The sequence below is a fragment of the Aquarana catesbeiana genome, linkage group LG03 (assembly GCF_042186555.1).
Source record: "Aquarana catesbeiana isolate 2022-GZ linkage group LG03, ASM4218655v1, whole genome shotgun sequence".
NCBI classification, from domain to species: Eukaryota; Metazoa; Chordata; class Amphibia; order Anura; family Ranidae; genus Aquarana; species Aquarana catesbeiana.
Genome location: NC_133326.1, coordinates 691,499,776 through 691,521,697, shown reverse-complemented (window position 1 = coordinate 691,521,697; position 21,922 = coordinate 691,499,776). Strand labels below are relative to the sequence as shown.

General features: G+C 43.4%; 1 protein-coding gene across 1 annotated transcript in view; it reads right to left on the bottom strand.

Moving 5' to 3' along the window:
• Positions 1–21,922, bottom strand: part of LOC141133578 (NXPE family member 3-like) — an 84,475-nt gene that overhangs the window by 40,117 nt on the left and 22,436 nt on the right. Inside the window, exon 2 of the mRNA XM_073623041.1 lies at positions 916–1,416. Within this exon, the coding sequence (XP_073479142.1) occupies positions 916–1,416 (501 nt within the window). The remainder of the gene's footprint in view (positions 1–915; positions 1,417–21,922) is intronic.

The window sequence follows — 21,922 nt, the reverse complement described above, 5'->3', positions numbered from 1 at the left end:
AGAAAGCTCTATTTGTATGAAAAAAAGGATAAAAAATTCATTTGGGTACAGTATTACAAGACTGAGTAATTGTCATTCAAAGTGTGACAGCGCTGAAAGCTGAAAATTGGTCTGGGCAGGAGGGGGAGTTTAAGTGCCCAGTTGTCAAGTGGTTAATAAATGTATTTAATAAAATGTATAATTTTATATTACACATGAAATAGTTTTTCATCTTTTCAGGCACCTTTAAAGTCCCCTGTTCAATTTCCAAGTTTTTTTTCCAATTATTTGGGATGTGGTGCCTTGCTCCACTTATCCTTGGCTGACTCATCTAATTTCCCATATGTGTATGTTAGTTGTTGTTTGTACTTGTAGTACAGCCCAAAAACAATAGTGTACATTTTGTTTTTTTTCTATCTTACCTAAGAGACTGACGGCGATACTAATTAAAAAAAAAAATCCTGTAAAGAAAAAGAAAAAAAAAAAAACTGACCCTGACCTTGACCCAAACACTAACCCTGGCACTGATCTAGATCAAACCTTGATCGAGGTATTTTTATTTTTTTTCCCTATTATTATTAATGTACTTATTTTTTACACACGCAGTTTTTTTTTCTGCAAGGAGAGAGAGAGATACTAAGTATGTCTCTCCTCCATAAATGATCACTGTGATAGCCAATCAGAGGCTATCACAGAGATCAGGTGACCCGGAATTGTGAATCCCCGATAGTTAGTATGGGGCCCAGGGCTCCCGCTGAGACCCCAGTCTCTGTGCTGGCAGTGCGCCATGTGGGGCGCTCCCAGCACAAAGAGAGATACGCAAATATGCGTCCCCACAGAAAAAAGCCCAGTCCAGTGAGGCTGCATATTTGCATACTGTGTGAAGGGGTTAACCAAACCATGTTGCTTTTACATTTTTCTGATCAATTGTATTACCTTGTCTGGTCGAGTATCCCTCTGCTGATGTAAAATCGCAATAAGTTCACTGGAATGCATGAGTTTAACAGAGATCTTAGTTTCTCCAGACCACTGAAAAATAAACCTTGCTGTATAGGAACCATTATTATGGTCTGTAACGGAGCCACTCACTCCGGCTTTCATACTCAAAGAGTGAAGCTTCACATGAAAATAATCCCCTCCATAGTTCTTTGTCCGACCTTTGTGGTTCTTAGCAATAATTAGAACCTCCAATGATTCACCAATCACATAAGTAGCCCGAGGATTGATTATAAAGTATTCGGAAGTCTTTGGATGGGTAGAAAATTCCAGTGATATGTTGGTTGGAGCCAGGGGCCATTCAATCATCTTCAGAAGATTGGTGAGTTCTTCACTTTGAAAGCTGGTCACTGGAAATGTTGGTGTAGATATAGTTTCCAATGCAGCTTGATGACTGCCCACTATGGAAGATGTCCATATCCATAAAATGTTGACAACAAACTGAAAAGAAATATTGATAAAATAGTTAATAATACTTGATGCCAATTGTCCAAATAGCAAAAGTACAGGTTTACTGGACAGTTATTTAATGTATATCATATTCATTTGGCTAACATAAAGCCCAACTCAAGGTTTAGACAACCAGTTGCTTTTTCAGAAATCCCCAAGGTAGTCATGTGATATGCTAGGTCTTCTTCTCCTCTCTGACCTGCGGAGGTCCTCTGTTGATGTAGAAAACAGCACTGACGTGATGATGATCAGTGCTTCATTTTGTTTAAATAACTTTAACTCAAGGTTACTGTGGTGAAGCCCCCTTAGCGGAGCTATCCTGACATACAGTACATTCATTCATAGCATGCTTTCTGAGTTGTGTTTCATTGAACTTGGAAAACGTAGGACATCTTGTGATGGTGTAAAAGTAATGTAGTAAATAAAATTGCCCATAGTTGGGCTTTAAAAAAGAGACCAACTACCCATTCCTATACCCCTTATGGCTATGGCAACCAAATGATGGGGTATGGGACTGTATAACTGGATAATTTAACCACTTATGGACCGCCCGCGGCCGTTTGACATCGCTACTTTGAAGAGGAATATCGTTGTTATGGCAGCAGCTAGCTGCCATAACCCTGGTATCCTCTTCTTCAGCGGGCGGTCCGCTTTCACATAAAAGGGGTCCCTGAGGCAGATTCGCCGCAAGATCAATTTTATCAGTGGCGGTAGAGGGCCACTCCCTCCCGCCATGCTCCGGTGCCCTCCCCTGCTTATCGGAGCCATTGGTAGCGGCGGAGGCAATTGGATTCCTTCTCCTGGCTTGGTATGGAGACGAGTGAGGGGAAGATGGCCCCCACCCATCTCCATATCATTGCAGGGCTGAAGCGACGTGAAAACGTCACTTCTGCCCATAGCTCTTAAAGGGCCTTTTTTTAAAAATGTTTTCAAATGACAATTTATTTACTTTTTATTTTTTTATTGCATTTTAGTGTAAATATGAGATCTGAGGTCTTTTTGACCCCAGATCTCATATTTAAGAGGTAAGTAGCGCCTGCATATGACAATGGTGTTCAAACCACACATGTGAGATATCCCCTCGACCGGTAGAGCGAGAGCTATATTTCTAGCCCTAGACCTCCTCTGTAACTTAAAATATGCAACCTGTAGAATTTTTTAAACGTCACCTATGGAGATTTTTAAGGGTAAAAGTTTGTTGGCATTCCACGAGCGGGTGCAATTTTAAAGTGTGACATGTTGGGTATCAATTTACTCTGCAGAATTTAAAGTAAAGAAGGAAGACACGCTTAGGAGAAAGCAAGGTTAAAAGGTAAAGGTTGCTGCCTCCCCTGATAGGGCTCCCCTAAGGGAGCTCTAGAGAATGCCAAAAACAAAAGATGATAGGGGTATATGGCGCTACCTATACACTAAGGGCACTAGAAGTATGAGAGGGGGTGAGGGGCTGTGCCAGGGGTGTACTAAGGACTGTACCCTACGTGTACAATCAAAACCAAGCCTCAGCTCCTATATCACAACCTGATAACCCAGGGATATGCAATTAGCGGACCTCCAGCTGTTGCAGAACTACAAGTCCCATGAGTCATAGCAAGACTCTGACAGTCACAAGCATGACACCCAGAGGCAGAGGCATAATGGGACTTGTAGTTTTGCAACAGCTGGAGGTCCGCTAATTGCATATCCCTGTGATAACCTCTACCCAGTGTCTAATGTGGAAATATTACTTATATGTGTGTAAATATGTGAAGGACACACATCCTTAAAGGATCATATAGGTGATAAAGTAAATAAATATAAATTCCTAAACTACGGTACCACAAGGGCTACCCTTAAATTGCACTTAAATAGTACTATGTGCATACAAATACGTTAGTACTATCCATAACACATAACATATATATCCTAGCAATTAGAATAGTAATATAAAAATGTGCATATGATGAGCATCTGCACAATCAGACAAATATAAATCTATGAGTGCCCGGTAAATGTTACATCCAGTAGAGGTTAAAGATAAATAAATAGTGTACCAAATATCCAAATACCCATAGAAAAAAAATAAAAAAAACAAATTCAAAAAATAAGATCAAAACATCACCAAGGGGTGTGTATATGACTATGTATATATATGTAAATAAAAAAATTGATAGCAGTCTTTGGATGTGCTGTGAAGTACACAGCATAGCAAGGGAGCCAGGACAGCACATCCAAAGACAGTAGGTGACCGCGATATTGTGTCAATCTTGCCGCATTTATCAGAGAGATTTGTCACCTGCTGCCTTGCTGATCGGAAAAAGGAAAACTTTTTTTTCCTTTTGCTATGAGCGACAGGCATTGCTGACAGCTGTCTGGTATGAATAATGAGGGGGAAGGCCGCGCCAAATTTTAAATGAAAAAACCGTCGTGGGTTCCCCCTCAGGGGCATACCAGGCCCTTAGGTCTGGTATGGATTGTAAGGGGATCCCCTTACGCCGAAAAATCGGCATGGGGGTCCCCCCCCAAAATCCATACCAGACCCTTATCTGAGCACGCAGCCCGGCCGGTCAGAAAAAGGGGGTGAGGACGAGCGCCCCCCCTCTCCTGAACCGTACCAGGCCGCATGCACCTTGTCCCCATGTTGATGAGGACAAGGGCCTCTTCCCGACAACCCTGGCCGTTGGTTGTCAGGGTCTGCGGGCGGAGGGCTTATCGGAATCCGGGAGCCCCCTTTAATAAGGGGGCCCCCACCCTATGTGAACGAGTATACTTCTACCCCTACACTGATTTCTCCCATATACCTCAAATGGCTCCAATTACAGTAATTTCTTGGAATGTTAGGGGCCTAAACTCAGCGGTTAAGCGATCCCTGGTGTTCCGTTTTCTGCAGAAACATAACAGAAACACAAGAGTACACAAGAGTACAGGGCTACAGTACCTCTTACCCGACACTAGAGTCCGCTAGGGAGTCAGAAGTTAGTGCAACATAAGTCTGTCCTTGTTGGTTACTCTTCAGGAGAAGGAATGAGACTCTGTGCAAGCAAAAAAACAGATAAGGCAAACTCTCCATCAGGAAGTGACATCTTGGCAGATCAGGGGAAGCTCTACCTCCATTGTAGGAGAATATAACTAAAAACGTTAGGTTTCATCCACTCCCGGCAGACATACAAGAATTATTAGAACATAAACCCTTTCTGCATATAAACATGAACAGAGGGGATGGAGGGGGGAGCTCGAGAGCAAAGTCACAAAGCAAAAATCCCCCCCCCCAATCCCCCTGAATACCGACCCTGTAGATCAGGATTAGGGAGTAAAACTTCTGCAGCTGCACTTCACAGTCTGCACAGAAATGCAGGCTGCAGTACCCTTTACCGGACACTAGTGTCCGCTAGTGAGTCAGAAGTTAGTGTAAAGGAAGTCTTTCCAGTTTGGGCACTTTGCAGCAGGAGGAATGAGACTCTGTGCAGGCAAAAAAAAAACAACATATACGGCAAACCCTGCAGCAGGAAATAACATTTCGGCATGAGCCATAAAAACTGGAATACTTAATGGTGAACGGAAACCTGAGTGTGCATAGCGGCACAAGTTCACCTGGTCTATCCAGGGGCACTTTCTTCAAACGTTGCAAACAAGTAGGTCAGGCACAACAGGTGCAACAGAAGTAGAAGTCAACCTCACACCTGGAGGATGATCTCCCCAGATATCTGCCCCAGAGTCCTCCCGCCATTGATACTACTTTAAATGATATGCTAATATCGCTAAGGGGCTCATTACATAGAGATATGGTCTCCTTCATAGCCCAAGTGAATGCGGAAGTCTCTGTGCTGAGGGACCACGTGGATCACATAGAGAATAAGATGGGGTAGTATGCCAGTGCTTAAAGATCAATCTCGCAAAAAAAAAAAGTAAAGTTCAGAGGTGTATCGGAAACCGAGAGATAGTGGTGGATCACACTCACAGGCTCCCCAAGCTAAGACAGTTACCTGATAATGTGCCTCGAGATGTCAATGCCAGAATTCATTTTTACCATGTAAAAGATGATCTCATGCAGTTTGCATCTCCAATGCCCATCTCCAATATATACGGATCTCTCACAGCACACCATCATGGCATGCAATAAATTACAATCAGTTGCGAAACTTCTGCGTAACCACTGTATAGTATACAGATGGGGCTTTCCAGTAAAGCTACTTATCACGAAGGAAAATAATTCCTTCACAGTATCTTCAGTGGAGGAGGGCCTCCATTTAGCTAAAAAGTGGGGTCTCCTACCACCCGCAGGAACCGTGTACCTTCAAACGCTTCCCGAATTGCATGGATTCTGAATGGGAAACGGTTTTAGGATGAGCCAACTATGACCTACTCTTTGCGCACCTCTCTCCCTTTGTGAGGCAATTTCACTTCAGAAAGCTAAATTGCTCTCCACGGGAAGTCTTACCCCTTACGGGTGAATACTCCTATACTGTTGAGTGTAGCACATGCCGCCCAACTAGTTTTTTCTCATTCTTTTTTATGACTGTTATTTCTTTGTTCCTATGTTTTGTGTTTTTCTTTTCTTCTATTTAACCACTTCAGCCCCGGAAGGATTTACCCCCTTCCTGACCAGAGCACTTTTTACAATTCGGCACTGCGTCGCTTTAACTGCTAATTGCGCGGTCATGCAATGCTGTACCCAAACGAAATTTGCGTCCTTTTCTTCCCACAAATAGAGCTTTCTTTTGATGGTATTTGATCACCTCTGCCGTTTTTATTTTTTGCGCTATAAACGGAAAAAGACCGAAAATTTTGAAAAAAAATGATATTTTCTACTTTTTGTTATAAAAAAAATCCAATAAACTCAATTTTAGTCATACATTTAGGCCAAAATGTATTCGGCCACATGTCTTTGGTAAAAAAAAATGTCAATAAGCGTATATTTATTGGTTTGCGCAAAAGTTATAGCGTCTACAAACTAGGGTACATTTTCTGGAATTTGCACAGCTTTTAGTTTATGACTGCCTATGTCATTTCTTGAGGTGCTAAAATGGCAGGGCAGTACAAAACCCCCCCAAATTACCCCATTTTGGAAAGTAGACACCCCAAGGAAATTGCTGAGAGGCATGTTGAGCCCATTGAATATTTATTTTTTTTGTCCCAAGTGATTGAATAATGACAAAAAAAAAAAAAAAGATTTACAAAAAGTTGTCACTAAATGATATATTGCTCACACAGGCCATGGGCATATGTGGAATTGCACCCCAAAATACATTCAGCTGCTTCTCCTGAGTATGGGGATACCACATGTGTGGGACTTTTTGGGAGCCTAGCCGCGTACGGGGCCCCAAAAACCAAGCACCGCCTTCAGGATTTCTAAGGGCGTAAATTTTTGATTTCACTCCTCGCTGCCTATCACAGTTTTGAAGGCCATAAAATGCCATGATGGCACAAACCCCCCCCCCAAATGACCCCATTTTGGAAAGTAGACACCCCAAGCTATTTGCTGAGAGGCATGGTGAGTATTTTGCAGCTCTCATTTGTTTTTGAAAATGAAGAAAGACCAGAAAACATTTTTTTTTTTTTCTTTTTTCAATTTTCAAAACTTTGTGACAAAAAGTGAGGTCTGCAAAATACTCACTATACCTCTCAGCAAATAGCTTGGGGTGTCTACTTTCCAAACTGGGGTCATTTGGGGGGGGGGTTGTGCCACCTGGGCTTTCCATGGCCTCCGAAACTGTGATAGGCAGTGAAGAGTGAATTCAAAAATTTACGCCCTTAGAAAGCCTGAAGGCGGTGCTTGGATTTCGGGGTCCCGTGCGCGGCTAGGCTCCCAAAAAGTCTCGCACATGTGGTATCCCCGTACTCAGGAGAAGCAACAGAATGTATTTTGGGGTGTAATTTTACATATTCCCATGGCATGTTTGAGCAATATATCATTTAGTGACAACTTTGTGCAAAAAAAAAAAAAAAAAATTTGTCTCTTTCCTGCAACTTGTGTCACAATATAAAATATTCCATGGACTCGACATGCCTCTCAGCAAATAGCTTGGGGTGTCTACTTTCAAAAATGGGGTCATTTGGGGGGGTTTTGAACTGTCCTGGCATTTTACGCACAACATTTAGAAGCTTATGTCACACATCACCCACTCTTCTAACCACTTGAATACAAAGCCCTTTCTGACACTTTTTGATTACATGAAAAAATTATTTTTTTTTGCAAGAAAATTACTTTGAACCCCCAAACATTATATATTTTTTTAAAGCAAATGCCCTACAGATTAAAATGGTGGGTGTTTCATTTTTTTTTTTTCACACAGTATTTGCGCAGCGATTTTTCAAACGCATTTTTTGTGGAAAAAACACACTTTTTAAAATTTTAATGCACTAAAACACACTATATTGCCCAAATGTTTGATGAAATAAAAAAGATGATCTTAGGCCGAGTACATGGATACCAAACATGACATGCTTTAAAATTGCGCACAAACGTGCAGTGGCAACAAAATTAATACATTTTTAAAAGCCTTTAAAAGCCTTTACAGGTTACCACTTTAGATTTACAGAGGAGGTCTACTGCTAAAATTACTGCCCTCGATCTGACGTTCATGGTGACACCTCACATGCATGGTGCAATTGCTGTTTACATTTGACGCCAGACCGACGCTGGCGTTCGCCTTAGCGCGAGAGCAGGGGGGACAGGGGTGCTTTTTTTTTTTTTTTTTTTTTTTTTATTTATTATTTTTTTGCTTTTTTATCTTATTTTTAAACTGTTCCTTTCATTTTTTTTTTTAATCATTTTTATTGTTACCTCAGGGAATGTAAATATCCCCTATGATAGCAATAGGTAGTGACAGGTACTCTTTTTTGAAAAAATTGGGGTCTATTAGACCCTAGATCTCTCCTCTGCCCTCAAAGCATCTGACCACACCAAGATCGGTGTGAAAAAATGCTTCCCCAATTTCCCAATGGCGCTGTTTACATCCGGCGAAATCTAAGTCATAAAATGCTCGTAGCTTCCGGTTTCTTAGGCCATAGAGATGTTTGGAGCCACTCTGGTCTCTGATCAGCTCTATGGTCAGCTGGCTGAATCACCGGCTGCATTCTCAGGTTCCCTGTTGAGACAGGAGAGCCAGAGAAAAACATGGAAGACGGTGGGGGAGGGGCATTCCCTCCTATTGCTTGTAAAAGCAGTCTAGAGGCTAATTAGCCGCTAGTATTGCTTTTACATAAAAGCCGACCGCTGGCTGAAAAGAATGATACCAAGATGATACCTAAACCTGCAGGCATCATTCTGGTATAACCACTCAAAGTCGTGAATGGCGTACCTGAAGACAAAAAAATGGTTAACAATAAAGCACAGTGAACAGTAAAGTATAAAAAATTGCATACCTGAAAAGCAAACATGATAAAACATAATAACAATAAAACATTGCAGAATAGAATACAGTAAAAAAGAGCAGAACCATAGAGAGAGAGAATAGAGAGAGAGAGAACAATAAAACGACAACTATTTATTTTTTTTTATTTTTGTTTGTGTTTTTTTTTTTTTTTTTTTTACACTTTTTTTTGTAACTGTAACTTTTATACCTGTAACCGGTTCCAGGTTCGGGTCTTTCAAAATGCGATGGCATCTTGGGAGACCCTGTGAAAGTGTGCCTAGTCTGTGCAATGCTGTACCCTACGTTAATACTCAACTAGTGAATGGTAGCGTCCAAAACATTCACCAATGCAAAGACCAGGATTATCAGGACAGGAGGGACAATAATAGCGGGTGTCACGCCTATATCCGCGCTTGCTGCAGACACAACATCTTTTTTGGGGGGGTTCGTTGGGTAGGGGTACTCAGGAGGACATAAAGAAAATGCCTCTCATGCAGCCGACTGCATTTGGTTGGGGATGTGAATGGGGGAAGTACGGGCGCTGCAGAAGCGGTGGTTTCCCAATTAGGATTGGTGAATGCAGCAGGAAGGGCACTATGGGCATGACGGGCCTGTGTTCGTCTTCTTGGTGGCAGCGGGACACTACTTGTGCTTGCCACCTCACCAGCTTGAACTGCACTTATGGGACTCGCCACGTCACCAAGTGTTACTGCAGTGCTGGTTTGACTACGACCGGGGTGTACTAGGCCGCTGGTGCTTGCCAGGTCACCAAAACGCTACCAAAAAAACTGTTAGCGATCGCAGGGATCAGGCCTGACTCTGCGAACGCTGCAGTTATGCGTTTAGTGTTTTGTAAGTGACAGTGATTGATCGATACTGCACTTGGGTGGGCTGGGCTGGGCCGGGCGGAGGGGCAAAACGCAGGTGCTAGCAGGTATCTGGGCTGATCCCGCTAACACTGCGTTTTTGGGAATCCTAAACTGCTGGGGATGCTAGTATAGATCTGATCGGATCAGATATTGATGCGTTCAGATACTATACCACTAAGGGAGGTGTACGGTGCGTGCGTGGGTGTTAGCGCTACTGGCGCTAACCTGACGCTGCCTGGGGCTGGTGCTTGCCATTTCACCAAAAAGCTACCAAAAAAACTGTTAGCGATCGCAGGGATCAGGCCTGACTCTGCGAACGCTGCAGTTATGCGTTTAGTGTTTTGTAAGTGACAGTGATCGATCGATACTGCACTTGGGTGGGCCGAGCCGGGCGGAGGGGCAAAATGCAGGTGCTAGCAGGTATCTGGGCTGATCCCGCTAACACTGCGTTTTTGGGAACCCTAAACTGCTGGGGACGCTAGTATAGATCTGATCGGATCAGATATTGATCCGTTTAGATACTATACCACTAAGGGAGGCGTATGCTGCGTGCGTGGGTGTTAGCGGTACTGGCGCTAATCTGACGCTGCCTGGGGCGACGCATATCACCGCCGGGCGATCAGGGGGCTAAACCTTTATTCGGTAATAAACGGTGGGTGCCCTGACACTATAAAAAATAAACAAACTAACCAGCGTCACCCGTAACAGTTATACAGTGATCAGTGGTGAAAGGGTTAACTAGGGGGCAATCAAGGGGTTAAAACATTTATTCGGTAGTATATGGGGGTCCCTGTCGATATAAAACGCTGACGGCGAACCTAAATATTTACCTCCCTAACTAGCGTCACCAGCGACACTAATACAGCGATCAGAAAAATGATCGCTTAGCGACACTGGTGACGGGGGGTGATCAAGGGGTTAAAACTTTATTAGGGGGGGTTAGGGGGGTACCCTAGACCTACAGGGGGCTAATACTCACTGCCCTACCACTTCTAACTGTCACAAACTGACACCAATCAGTAATCAGGAAAAAAAAAAAAACAGCTTGGTGTCAGTTTGTGACAGGGGGGGGGGTGATCGGGGGTGTTTAGTGTGCCTGGCATGTTCTACTGTGTGTGTGTTTTACACTAAGGGTCGGTTCACACTGGGGCGACTTGGGATCCGACTTGTACGCCCTCAAGTCGCCCCAAGTCGCCCCAAGTCGCTTTGTATTTAGATTAACATGGTAGGCAATGGGAGCGTCTTAATTGACACTACTGAAGTCGCTCCGACTTCAGAAAAGGTTCCTGTACTACTTCTATCCGACTTGTAGGCGACTTGTACCCATTCAACTCAATGTAAGTCGCCTGCAAGTCGGATCTCTCTGTAAAGTCAAGCGACTTTGCAGAGAAAACCCCTCCCTCCCCCTCTCCCTGCCAGAGAGGTGATTGGCCACAGGCAAAGTCGCCTGTCATGGAGGCGACTTCAAGTCGCCTCGTAATTTGCCGAAGTCGCGCTGAAGTCGCGCTAAAGTCGCGCTAAAGTCGCGCTGAAGCCGCGTTGAAGTCGCGGTACAAAGTCGCGCTAAAGTCGTGTTGCCCATGTGTGAACCGACCCTTACTCAGATGTCTTCTCTCCTCGGCGTCGGAACGGAAACTGCCAAGCCGAGGAGAGATGACATCACATCCTCTGCCTGTGTGTACTATACACAGGCAGGGGATGTTTCTCATTGGCTGGGAGCGATCGCGAGGGGGGGGCCACGATCGGATGGCCTCCCCCTCATCTATGATCGCTGCCAGACAAATGCCGACCGCCGCTGGCACCGGGGGGGGTCCGATCGGACCCCCCGCCCGCGGGAAGGCATCACGTATCAGGTACGTGATTTTGCCTGCCCGTGCCGCTCTGTTGACGTATATAGACGTGAGGCGGTCGGCAAGTGGTTAAATACACCAGCATGCCTCCAGAGCTCTTTCGATGCTTCTATAAGTAAAAAAAAAAGAAAAGGGAAATGGGACTTTATATGAGGCCTGTCATTGCAAATGATAATACATTAAATATATGTATGTATAAGAAATTTGTAAAATGTATTAACACAATCATATTGGGCATACCGTAATGTTAAAAAAACATTTGTATCAATCAACAATAATATATTTGTAGTCAAAAAGACTTACACATAAAATATAATACTCATAACATATAATACAAATAGTCAATAAACATGATTGGTATGTAGAATGCAAAACAAGTAATACAGATCATCCTATAGGCATGGTTGGTAGGATAATTTCATAAGTTACTCATACATCAATTGTACAGACAATACATAATAAAAATGCATATTTTGAACCAGGCTAGTCTTGGAACCTTGAGTTGTTACATAATTACATAGTAGGTGAGGTTGAAATAAGACACAAGTCCATCAAGTCCAACCTATGTGTGTGATTAAATATTTAAACTAGGCTATGGGGGGGGAGGGCCCAGAGGTAGAGATAGTCAGTGCGGAACATATTCCAGAGGGTAGTATTAGGGGCATTAGTGGTAGGTTGACTAAAGCACATAAACCCAAGGTAAGTATAGTAACAAGTCCTAGTTGCAATTTCGGAACACCCAATAAGAGGACAATATGCGACCGGTCTAAACTATGTGGCACGTTCACCAATGCCAGGAGCCTGGCGGACAAGATGGGTGAACTAGAGATACTGTTGTACAAGGAGGATTTGGATTTTGTGGGAATTTCAGAGGCCTGGTTCAACAGCTCTCATGATTGGCTGGCAACCATTTAAGGGTATTTAAGGGTATTCCCTTTATTGCAGGGATAGAGAGGGTAAAAAGGGGGAGGGGTATGCCTATATATCAGGGAATAATGTACAAGTGAATGTGAGAGATGACATCACTAAGGGAGCTAGGGAGGAGGTGGATTCCTTATGGGTAGAGCTCCAAAGGGATGAAGCTAAGGGGAAAATAATACTGGGAGTATGCTATAGGCCCCCTAACCTGAGAGAGGAGGGGAGACGGACTTCCTATCACAATTTGGATTAGCAGCAAGGATGGGAAGTGTTATCATAATAGGGGATTTTAATTATCCAGACATAGACTGGGCGGAGGGAACCGCGCATTTGTCTAAGGCTCGCCAGTTCCTAAATGTCTTGCAGGACAATTTCATGGTCCAGATGGTAGACGCACCAACTAGAAATAAAGCGTTACTGGATCTGCTGATTACCAACAATACAGACCTGATCACGGATGTGGAAATACGGGGCAATTTAGGAAACAGAGATCACAGGTCAATTGGCTTCAGTATAAATCACACAATTAAGAAACACAAGGGGAATACAAAGACACTGAATTTCAAAAGAGCCAACTTCCCTAAACTACGAACCTTGCTAAAAGGCATAAACTGTAATAAACAAAAGAACAAAGCACACAGCGGAGAGATGGGTTTGCTTTAAGAGCATATTAAATAAGGGCATTAGCCAATGCATACCACTGTGTAATAAATTTAAAAGAGCGAACAAAAGTCCTGGATGGATTAACTCCAAAGTAAAAATGCATATAAAAGCAAAGGAGAAGGCCTTCAAAAAATACAAGGTTGAGGGATCATCCTCAGCATTCAGACTTTATAAAGAATGCAACAAGAAATGTAAGGGTGCAATTAGGGAGGCTAAGATAGAACATAAAAGACACATAGCGGAGAAAAGCAAGAAAAATCCCAAGAAATTCTTTAAGTATGTAAACAGTAAAAAAGGGAGGACAGACCATATTGGCCCCATAAAGAATGAGGAATGTCATCTGGTTACAAAGGATGGGGAGATGGTGAAGGTATTGAATTTATTTTTCTCCTCAGTCTTCACGAGGTAATCGGGGGGGCTTCAGTAACCAAAACTATCCTCATGTCACAAGAAGCACCTCCATGGTTAACAGATGACAGAATTAAAATTAGACTTGGGAAACCTAACATTAATAAATCACCGTGGCCAGATGGCTTGCATCCAAAGGTACTTAGGGAACTCAGTCAAGTAATTGCCAGACCATTGTTTCTAATTTTTACTGACAGTCTACTGACTGGAATGGTACCAGCTGATTGGAGAAAAGCCAATGTAGCACCAATATTTAAAAAGGGCCCAAAATACATCCCTGGAAATTACAGACCAGTTAGTCTAGCATCAATATTATTCAAGTTGTTGAAGGGAATGATAAGAGACTATATACAGTACATGATTTTAGTAATGAGAACGATGTCATTAGCAGTAATCAGCATGGATTCATTATGGAGTTAATCTCCTTATTAATGCATGCCAATATTCTGTTTGCTTTGTTAGCAACAGCTTGGCATTGCACGCCATTGCTGAGCCTATCATCTACTAGGACCCCCAGGTCCTTTTCCATCCTAGATTCCCCCAGAGGTTCTCCCCCCAGTGTATAGATTGCATTCATATTTTTGTCACCCAAATGCATTATTTTAAATTTTTCCACATTAAACCTCATTTGCCATGTAGTTGCCCACCCCATTAATTTGTTCAGATCTTCTTGCAAGGTTTCCACATTCTGCAGAGAAGTTATTGCCCTGCTTAGCTTAGTATCATCCACAAATACAGAGATTGAACTGTTTACCCCATCCTCCAGGTCTTTTGTTAACTCTATACGTTTCATGGCTTTCAGCCACTCATCAGGAGTATGATGCAAGATTAAAACAGCTCCCAAACACAGCCTAGATTTGAAATGGGAAATTTGGGTCCTTAGATAAAATGTCTGCCCTGGAGTTGAGGCGGGAAATCCCCCCCAAGGGAACAATCAGAGAGCAGGCCAGGATGCCACAACACAGTCCATGTGTATGGTGTGTGCACTGATCATGCATAGCATTCTGCATAAAAATGTGTAAAAAATATGAGTAAGTGAATAAATAAAATAGATGTGTGTGTGTATATGTGTAATAAGGGAATCATCTTTGTGTTCTCACAAGGGGACTATCCTGTGTGTGAAAAGGGGATGTATATGAATGTACCAAAAAACAGATATGGTGCTAAACAAATATAAAGTATAAAGTGTTATGATACACTCCAAATAGGAGTGCTCAAAAATCAACCAAACCAACACCACTGTGTGTGAGCAGAGTCATATAATGACCCCCCTGTTACCTGAAGTAGGTGCATGAGGAAATCATGAATGGAAGCCCTTGCTGATGATAGGAACATGTGAAGTGGTCTGCCGGCTGGCTTAGGCTGATATATACCCCTGGTCCAGGGCAGATCCCCGCCAACATCATGCTGAAACGCCATAGCAGCAAAGGGGAGGCGAGGAGGACACATCCCACCCAGAGCAGAGGATCCACGCCCACCCCATCTGCAGTATGGGATGGAACAAAACTGTCCCCGCATCACGGCGTCATAATGCCCATGGGCTAAACAGTCCCTATAAATGTAGGGATAAAAGTCAAAAGACTAAAGGGAGGCGTTATACAGTATGTGTCCAGGAGACCCATTTTTGAATGAGAAAGCCCCTAAATGTTCTCATAAGGAGTACCCGCACATGGTTATGGCCAACACCTCCGAGAAAAAAAGAGGAGTATTCATGGCTATAAAACACTCAGTCACCTACAAACAGCATGACATTGTAGTGGATCCTCAAGGCTGATACCTGATCCTGATATGCAACCTAAACAACATCACCTGCAGTTAGGGTATACACCCCCCAATACTGGTCAAGCCGAATTCCTACGGAAAGTTTTGAAGAAGGCCAAGCCCTTACAGCGGGTTGATGCTGTGGGGTGGGAACTTTAACTCACTACTTAATCCTTAACTGGACACTACAGCATGTAAAACATCCTATAGCCATCACCTCTGAGCATTCCTACAGGATACTGGTCTCTACAACTCCAGGCAATGCCTTAATCGCACTGAGATAGACTTTACCTTTTTCTCTTCTGCTCATAAATCTTTTTTCAAGAACTGATTATTGCTTAACTGACCTGCAACTCCTACATAGAGTAAATTCTGACAAGAGCTTTGGCTCCTATTAATGGCAGACCAAGAAAAGACCCTAAAAAACTTAAAAGCCAGATTTTATTCTCAAAGTAATAAGGTTAGCAAGCTTTCTTTATCGTACATCAGGGCACACAGAGCAGCCATAATAATGACTACGTGGGTTGTATGCCACCTATAGGTGAATTGACACTGGCAGATAGTCAAACAGGAAGTCCTCCCCTATATAACCCCTCCTACACAGGAAGTACCACCGTTTTTTTCTCCAGTGTCTGTAAGGTGGTGGTCACTGATGTGATACATGTGCTCTAGGAGGTCTGGATGGTTCTATTTAGAATCATGGACTTCATTCGGCTCCATTCAAAAAAGCTGTCAGCAAAAATGGATGGTACCCAAGCCTCATCGGAAGGAGAGAAGATTCCTCGAGGTTTGCCTGTAATGCAGCCTTACAGCGCTGGACCCTGCATAATGGAAACCTGTGTAGTGTTTGTTCTGACCAGGGGAGTTGACCCCACATTAAGGGGGACCCAGTCCCTGAAGGTCTTATATGACTCCTAAGTGAGGAAGGCATCTGAGGTTGCTGTGTTTGAGAGTATCTCAGTCCATAAGATTTTAGAGCAGTCTCTGAGGTGGTTCGCTCCTTCCTCAGTCAGAAGAAACCTGGTAGGTTAAGTACACCTCTTGGGACTGTCTGGGTCTGCGACAGAGTCGTCGGTCTTTGCCTTGCGTTGGCTCTTGGAGCAGAAGTTATGGGCTCATTATTGTAAAATAATTAAATGGTAGCATTTTCAAAACTAAATAGGGACATGAGATCTATCTTAAGATCTCAATCCACTGGGCACCCTTCTGTTTCAGATAGGGTCGGTCTGTTCAGTGATGACCTCTCCGCAAGAGGTAGATTGCGGGTGCCCATAATCATAAGTAAACACACTTCTTCATGTGCCGGTTTGTTTCCAGGCTCAAAGATTTCTGTAATGGCAGTGGAAAGTTGTTTGTTTTCTTTTTTGTGACCATCCTTCAGGCTGGCCACAGCTTCTGAGGTTCACAAAGCTCCTAGCTCTGGTGCTGGACTTGTTCTGGTGCTGGACTTGATCCAGGCATTGGATTGCCGAAGGGCTCTGTTCCCGGGGTTTTGCATAGCTAAAGATTGGTGGTTGATGGTTCGGAATCTAGAAAGGTTGAAATTCTTCCTTACAGGAATTTGGAAGATAATAACCACTTATGCCAGTTTCTCCAGTTGGTTTGAGGGTGGCCAAAGTTCCGTGGACTTGATCTCTGAGGAGAGAATACTGCCAATAAATATCTTGGAACTTTTGGCCAGTACGCCTTGCTCTTGGTTTATGTAACAAACCATTTATAGGTTCAATCCAGAAATGCCTCTGCAGGGGCATATATATCAACCACCAGTGCGGCACCAGGAGTCATGCGGCTCAGGGAGGTGAACCTCATTCTGTCTGGGACAGTACAAGTGCTGTCTATTGCCAGGGCATATTCCAGGTATAGAATATTGGCAGAGGGAGCTCTGTAGGTGGATCTACTAAATTTTAAGTTCTACAACAAGTTCGAACAGGTTGTATCCGGGACTGGCAATATGGGTATGTGCGCTGGTAATACCTTAGGGTCCAGTTCTCCCTTATTTGACGCTTTCCTTCTGTTTCGACTTCTGCCACATCTTTTGCGAAGAATTCAGGAGGTGGTAACACTAATAATAGTGTTAACCGAATTAGCCCAGGAGGGCTTGGTACACTGATATAGCGAGTCTTACGGGGGTCGTTCCCAGTTCAGTGGGACCTAATGGTCTTGAGTCCTGTATTTTCACACTGTGGAGCTCCTGGAAGCCAGCTTCAGGGAACTTCAATTACAGGACTTGGAAATATTTTATGCCTGGGTGAAGCAAGGAAATGGCACCCGCACAAATACAGTCAGGTCCATAAATATTGGTTTAACTGCAGACTTTCAGCTTTAATTTGAGGGTATTTACATCTAAATCAGGTGAACGGTGTAGGAATTACAACAGTTTGTATATGTGCCTCCCACTTTTTAAGGGACCAAAAGTAATGGGACAATTGGCTGCTCAGCTGTTCCATGGCCAGGTGTGTGTTATTCCCTCATTATCCAATTTACAAGAAGCAGATAAAAGGTCCAGAGTTCATATCAAGTGTGCTATTTGCATTTGGAATCTGTTGCTGTCAACTCTCAATATGAGATCCAAAGAGCTGTCACTATGAGTGAAGCAAGCCATCATTAGGCTGAAAAAACAAAACAAACCCATCAGAGAGATAGCAAAAACATTAGGTGTGGCCAAATCAACTGTTTGGAACATACATAAAAAGAAAGAACGCACCGGTGAGCTCAGCAACACCAAAAGATGCGGAAGACCACGGAAAACAACTGTGGTGGATGACCGAAGAATTCTTTCCCTGGTGAAGAAAACACCCTTCAACAGTTGGCCAGATCAAGAACACTCTCCAGCAGGTAGGTGTATGCATGTCAAAATCAACAATCAAGAGAAGACTTCACCAGAGTGAATACAGAGGGTTCACCACAAGATGTAAACCATTGGTGAGCCTCAAAAACAGGAAGGTCAGATTAGAGTTTTCCAAACAACATCTAAAAAAGCCTTCACAGTTCTGGAATAACATCCTATGGACAGATGAGACCAAGATCAACTTGTACCAGAGTGATGGGAAGAGAAGAGTATGGAGAAGGAAAGGAACTGCTCATGATCCAAAGCATACCACCTCATCAGTGAAGCATGGTGGTGATAGTGTCATGGTGTGGGCATGTATGGCTGCCAATGGAACTGGTTCTCTTGTATTTATTGATGATGTGACTGCTGACAAAAGCAGCAGGATGAATTCTGAAGTGTTTCGGGCAATATTATCTGCTCATATTCAGCAAAATGCTTCAGAACTTATTGGACGGCGCTTCACAGTGCAGATGGACAATGACCCGAAGCATACTGCGAAAGCAACCAAAGAGTTTTTTAAGGGTAAGAAGTGGAATGTTATGCAATGGCCAAGTCAATCACCTGACCTAAATCCGACTGAGCATGCATTTCACTTGCTGAAGACAAAACTGAAGGGAAAATGCCTCAAGAACAAGCAGGACCCAAAACGAGGGGGGGGGGGCTGGGTATGCTTGACCTTTTTAGGTATTACCAAGCAGCTAGACTAGCCCAGCTCTCAATGGTCTACTTTAGATTTGAGAAACCCGATTGGATAAATATAGAGATACAAGCAGTCCTGACACACACCCTAGACTTCCTCCTGTGGTGCCCCATGAAATCTAGGCCCTCTGTACTGTCACCGACGTTATCCCAGTCCTTTAAATTTTGGGACACCCTGAAACATTCCCAGCCCTGACCTCAGTCATTCGCCCACTCGACCACATTTTTCATAATCCCCGCTTTGGACCGGGCATGGACATCAAGTCCTTCCAATGGTGGCTGGATAAGGGGATGTACTGTATTGGACACTATTTTTCTCCCTCTGGACCGATCACGTTGAAACACTGTGTTGATAAACTCGAGCTCCCGGGCTCGGAGAAATTTAGATTTTTTCTAGATCTCTCACTTCCTCTCCTCTTTAAAGAAGGGGTATTCCACCCCTCTAGAATTCACACAATATGAGCAATGGTGCAGCCAAGCATTAGACATAAAGGAGGGTATATCTCTCATATACGCATCACTCTTAGAACCCACCACCAAATTTTCCTACATGGAGGCTTGGGAGAGGGATCTGCGGGAGACCTGGGACCTGGAGGAGTGGCACAGGAGAGGAACAAGAGCCTTCAAAGGTATTTTAAATATTTCTTTGATAGAAGCTAATTTAAAAGTGTTGATGAGATGGTATCTTGTTTCCTCCAGACTGGCAATTATGTTTTCTTCCACCTCCCCATTATGCTTTAGAGACTGTCAAGCCCAGGGTTCCATGCTTCATATATGGTGGGAGTGCCCGAGACTAAGAGGTTTCTGGAACAAAGTGTTTGCTTTAATTCGAAAAGTCACAGGCTTTCCTGTCATGAAATCACCCCACATAGCTTTACTTAAAGTGGGGTTTCACCCAAAAAACAAAAATACCTGTAAAAATTCTAAAAAAAAAAAACAAAAAAACATTTGGATATTTTTTTTTGTTTTCACTTACCTCTAAATGCCTGTTGCTAGGTGGTCCCTCGTAGTCTGCCTGTTCCTTTGCCTGGGCTGGTGACATCACTTCCCCCCAGGCACAGGAAGGGCAACATGGGAGCCCTGGGCTAGACATATGAGCATATCCCTCATTCCTGGAGTTCAAGCGATACAGTCAAGCTCATGAAAGACCCTATCTGGCAACTGTTTTCTAAACCTTTCTTTTTTCTTTTCTTCCTTCTATCCGTTTTACTCATATGATTTATAATCAGAGTTTCAGTTTACCAGTGTAATCTCTCCTACTACTCCTGCTTGGAGTAGAGCCTCTAAAGTCAACATAAGCACTAGAGTCCTTTTCAGGACTCAAAGACTCATAGCGGATCCTCTCAATTTAGTAGAGACTCTGGTGGAGAGGCATAATTGCCTCTCTAACAGACTCTCCAATCTCTCCAGAAACCGTTGTGATTACTGAGATGCGAGACCAGCAATGGTCCCTAGGGAGCAAAGCCTCTCTCCCTCAAGCTGGCTGACACAGTGTGATCCCATAAGGGGTGTCGGGATCGCCGACTCGTTCGGGGGCTCCTAGATATTGCTTTCCATTTCCCTCAAGTCTCATTTACAAGTCGCTATGTATAACTTTATTGTGCATTCAGTTGGCTATACCCTAGCTAGTACAGGCAATGTCTGTTTGTATAATGGTATATTTAAATTGTACTGTACTGCTCTTTAATTAAGTTTTTTTTAAAACTCAAAAAAAAAAAAAACAAGCAGGAACTGAAGACAGTTGCAGTAGAGGCCTGGCAGAGCATCACCAGGGATGAAACCCAGCGTCTGGTGATGTCTATGCGTTCCAGACTTCAGGCTGTAATTGACTGCAAAGGATTTGCAACCAAGTATTAAAAAGTGAAAATTTGATGGATGATTGTTAATCTGTCCCATTACTTTTGGTCCCTTAAAAAGTGGGAGGCACATATACAAACTGTTGTAATTCCTACACCGTTCACCTGATTTGGATGTAAATAGCCTCAAATCAAAGCTGAAAGTCTGCAGTTAAAGCATATCTTGTTCGTTTCATTTCAAATCCATTGTGGTGGTGTACAGAGCCAAAAAGATTAGAATTGTGTTGCTGTCCCAATATTTATGGACCTGACTGTATTTGTGCGGGTGCCATTTCCTGGCTTCACCCCAGGCATAAAATATTTCCATTCCATTTCCAAAATATTTCTTTTTCTTTCCCCAATCAGTGGAGGAGAGGAGATTGGCCTTAAAGAGGAAGCAAACTCAGCACCTCAAATGCTTCTTCTTAATAAAACCAGTCTGCTACAGCTTCCCATAACATTCTGCATTACTCTTTGCCCCATCAGATGTTTCTTATGCTGTGTACACACGGGCGGACTTTTCGACCTGACTGGTCCAAAGGGACGAATCCGTCAAACAATCCGACCGTGTGTGGGCTCTATCGGACCTACAGCTGACTTTTTCGGTCAAAAATCAGACAGACTTTAGATTTGGAAATCAAATCTTTCTGACGGACTTGAGTCCGGTCGAAAAATCCACTCGTCTGTATGCTAGTCCGATGGACGAAAACCGACGCTAGGGCAGCTATTGGCTACTGGCTATCAACTTCCTTATTTTAGTCCGGTCGTACGTCATCACGTACGAATCCGTTGGACTTTGGTGTGAGTGTGGTGCAAGTCCATTCATTTGAAAGTCTGTCGGAAGTTCGTCAAAAGTCCGTTGAACGTCCGTCAGAAAGACCGTCGGACCTTTGATGCCGAAAAGGCCGCCTGTGTGTACATGGCATTACTGTTTTCCCAGGTGTTTGTAAAATCTTGTTTCCTTGTAGCAGCCAGCACCATCTCAACTACTGTCTTCTGAGGCTGCAGTGTAGATTACTTCCGCTCTTCCTGTCCTTCTCTGCTGTTATCTCACACATGCCCAGTTATGTTGCAGCCAAGCCTCGTTTTCACTCAAGATTGCTATAGCAAACATCCCCTGCTTATCGAGGCACAGACAAGTGGGCAAATATTTCAGCATCCCTCATAGTCATTATTATGGTGCTCTGTGTCCCCTGATGTACGATAAAGAAAACTGGATTTTTCCTACATCTTACCTGTAAAATCCTTTTCTTGGAGTACATCACACAACGCAGAGGTCCCCCCCCCCCATCTTTTTGGGATAGTCATTGCTTTGCTACAAAACTGAGGTACT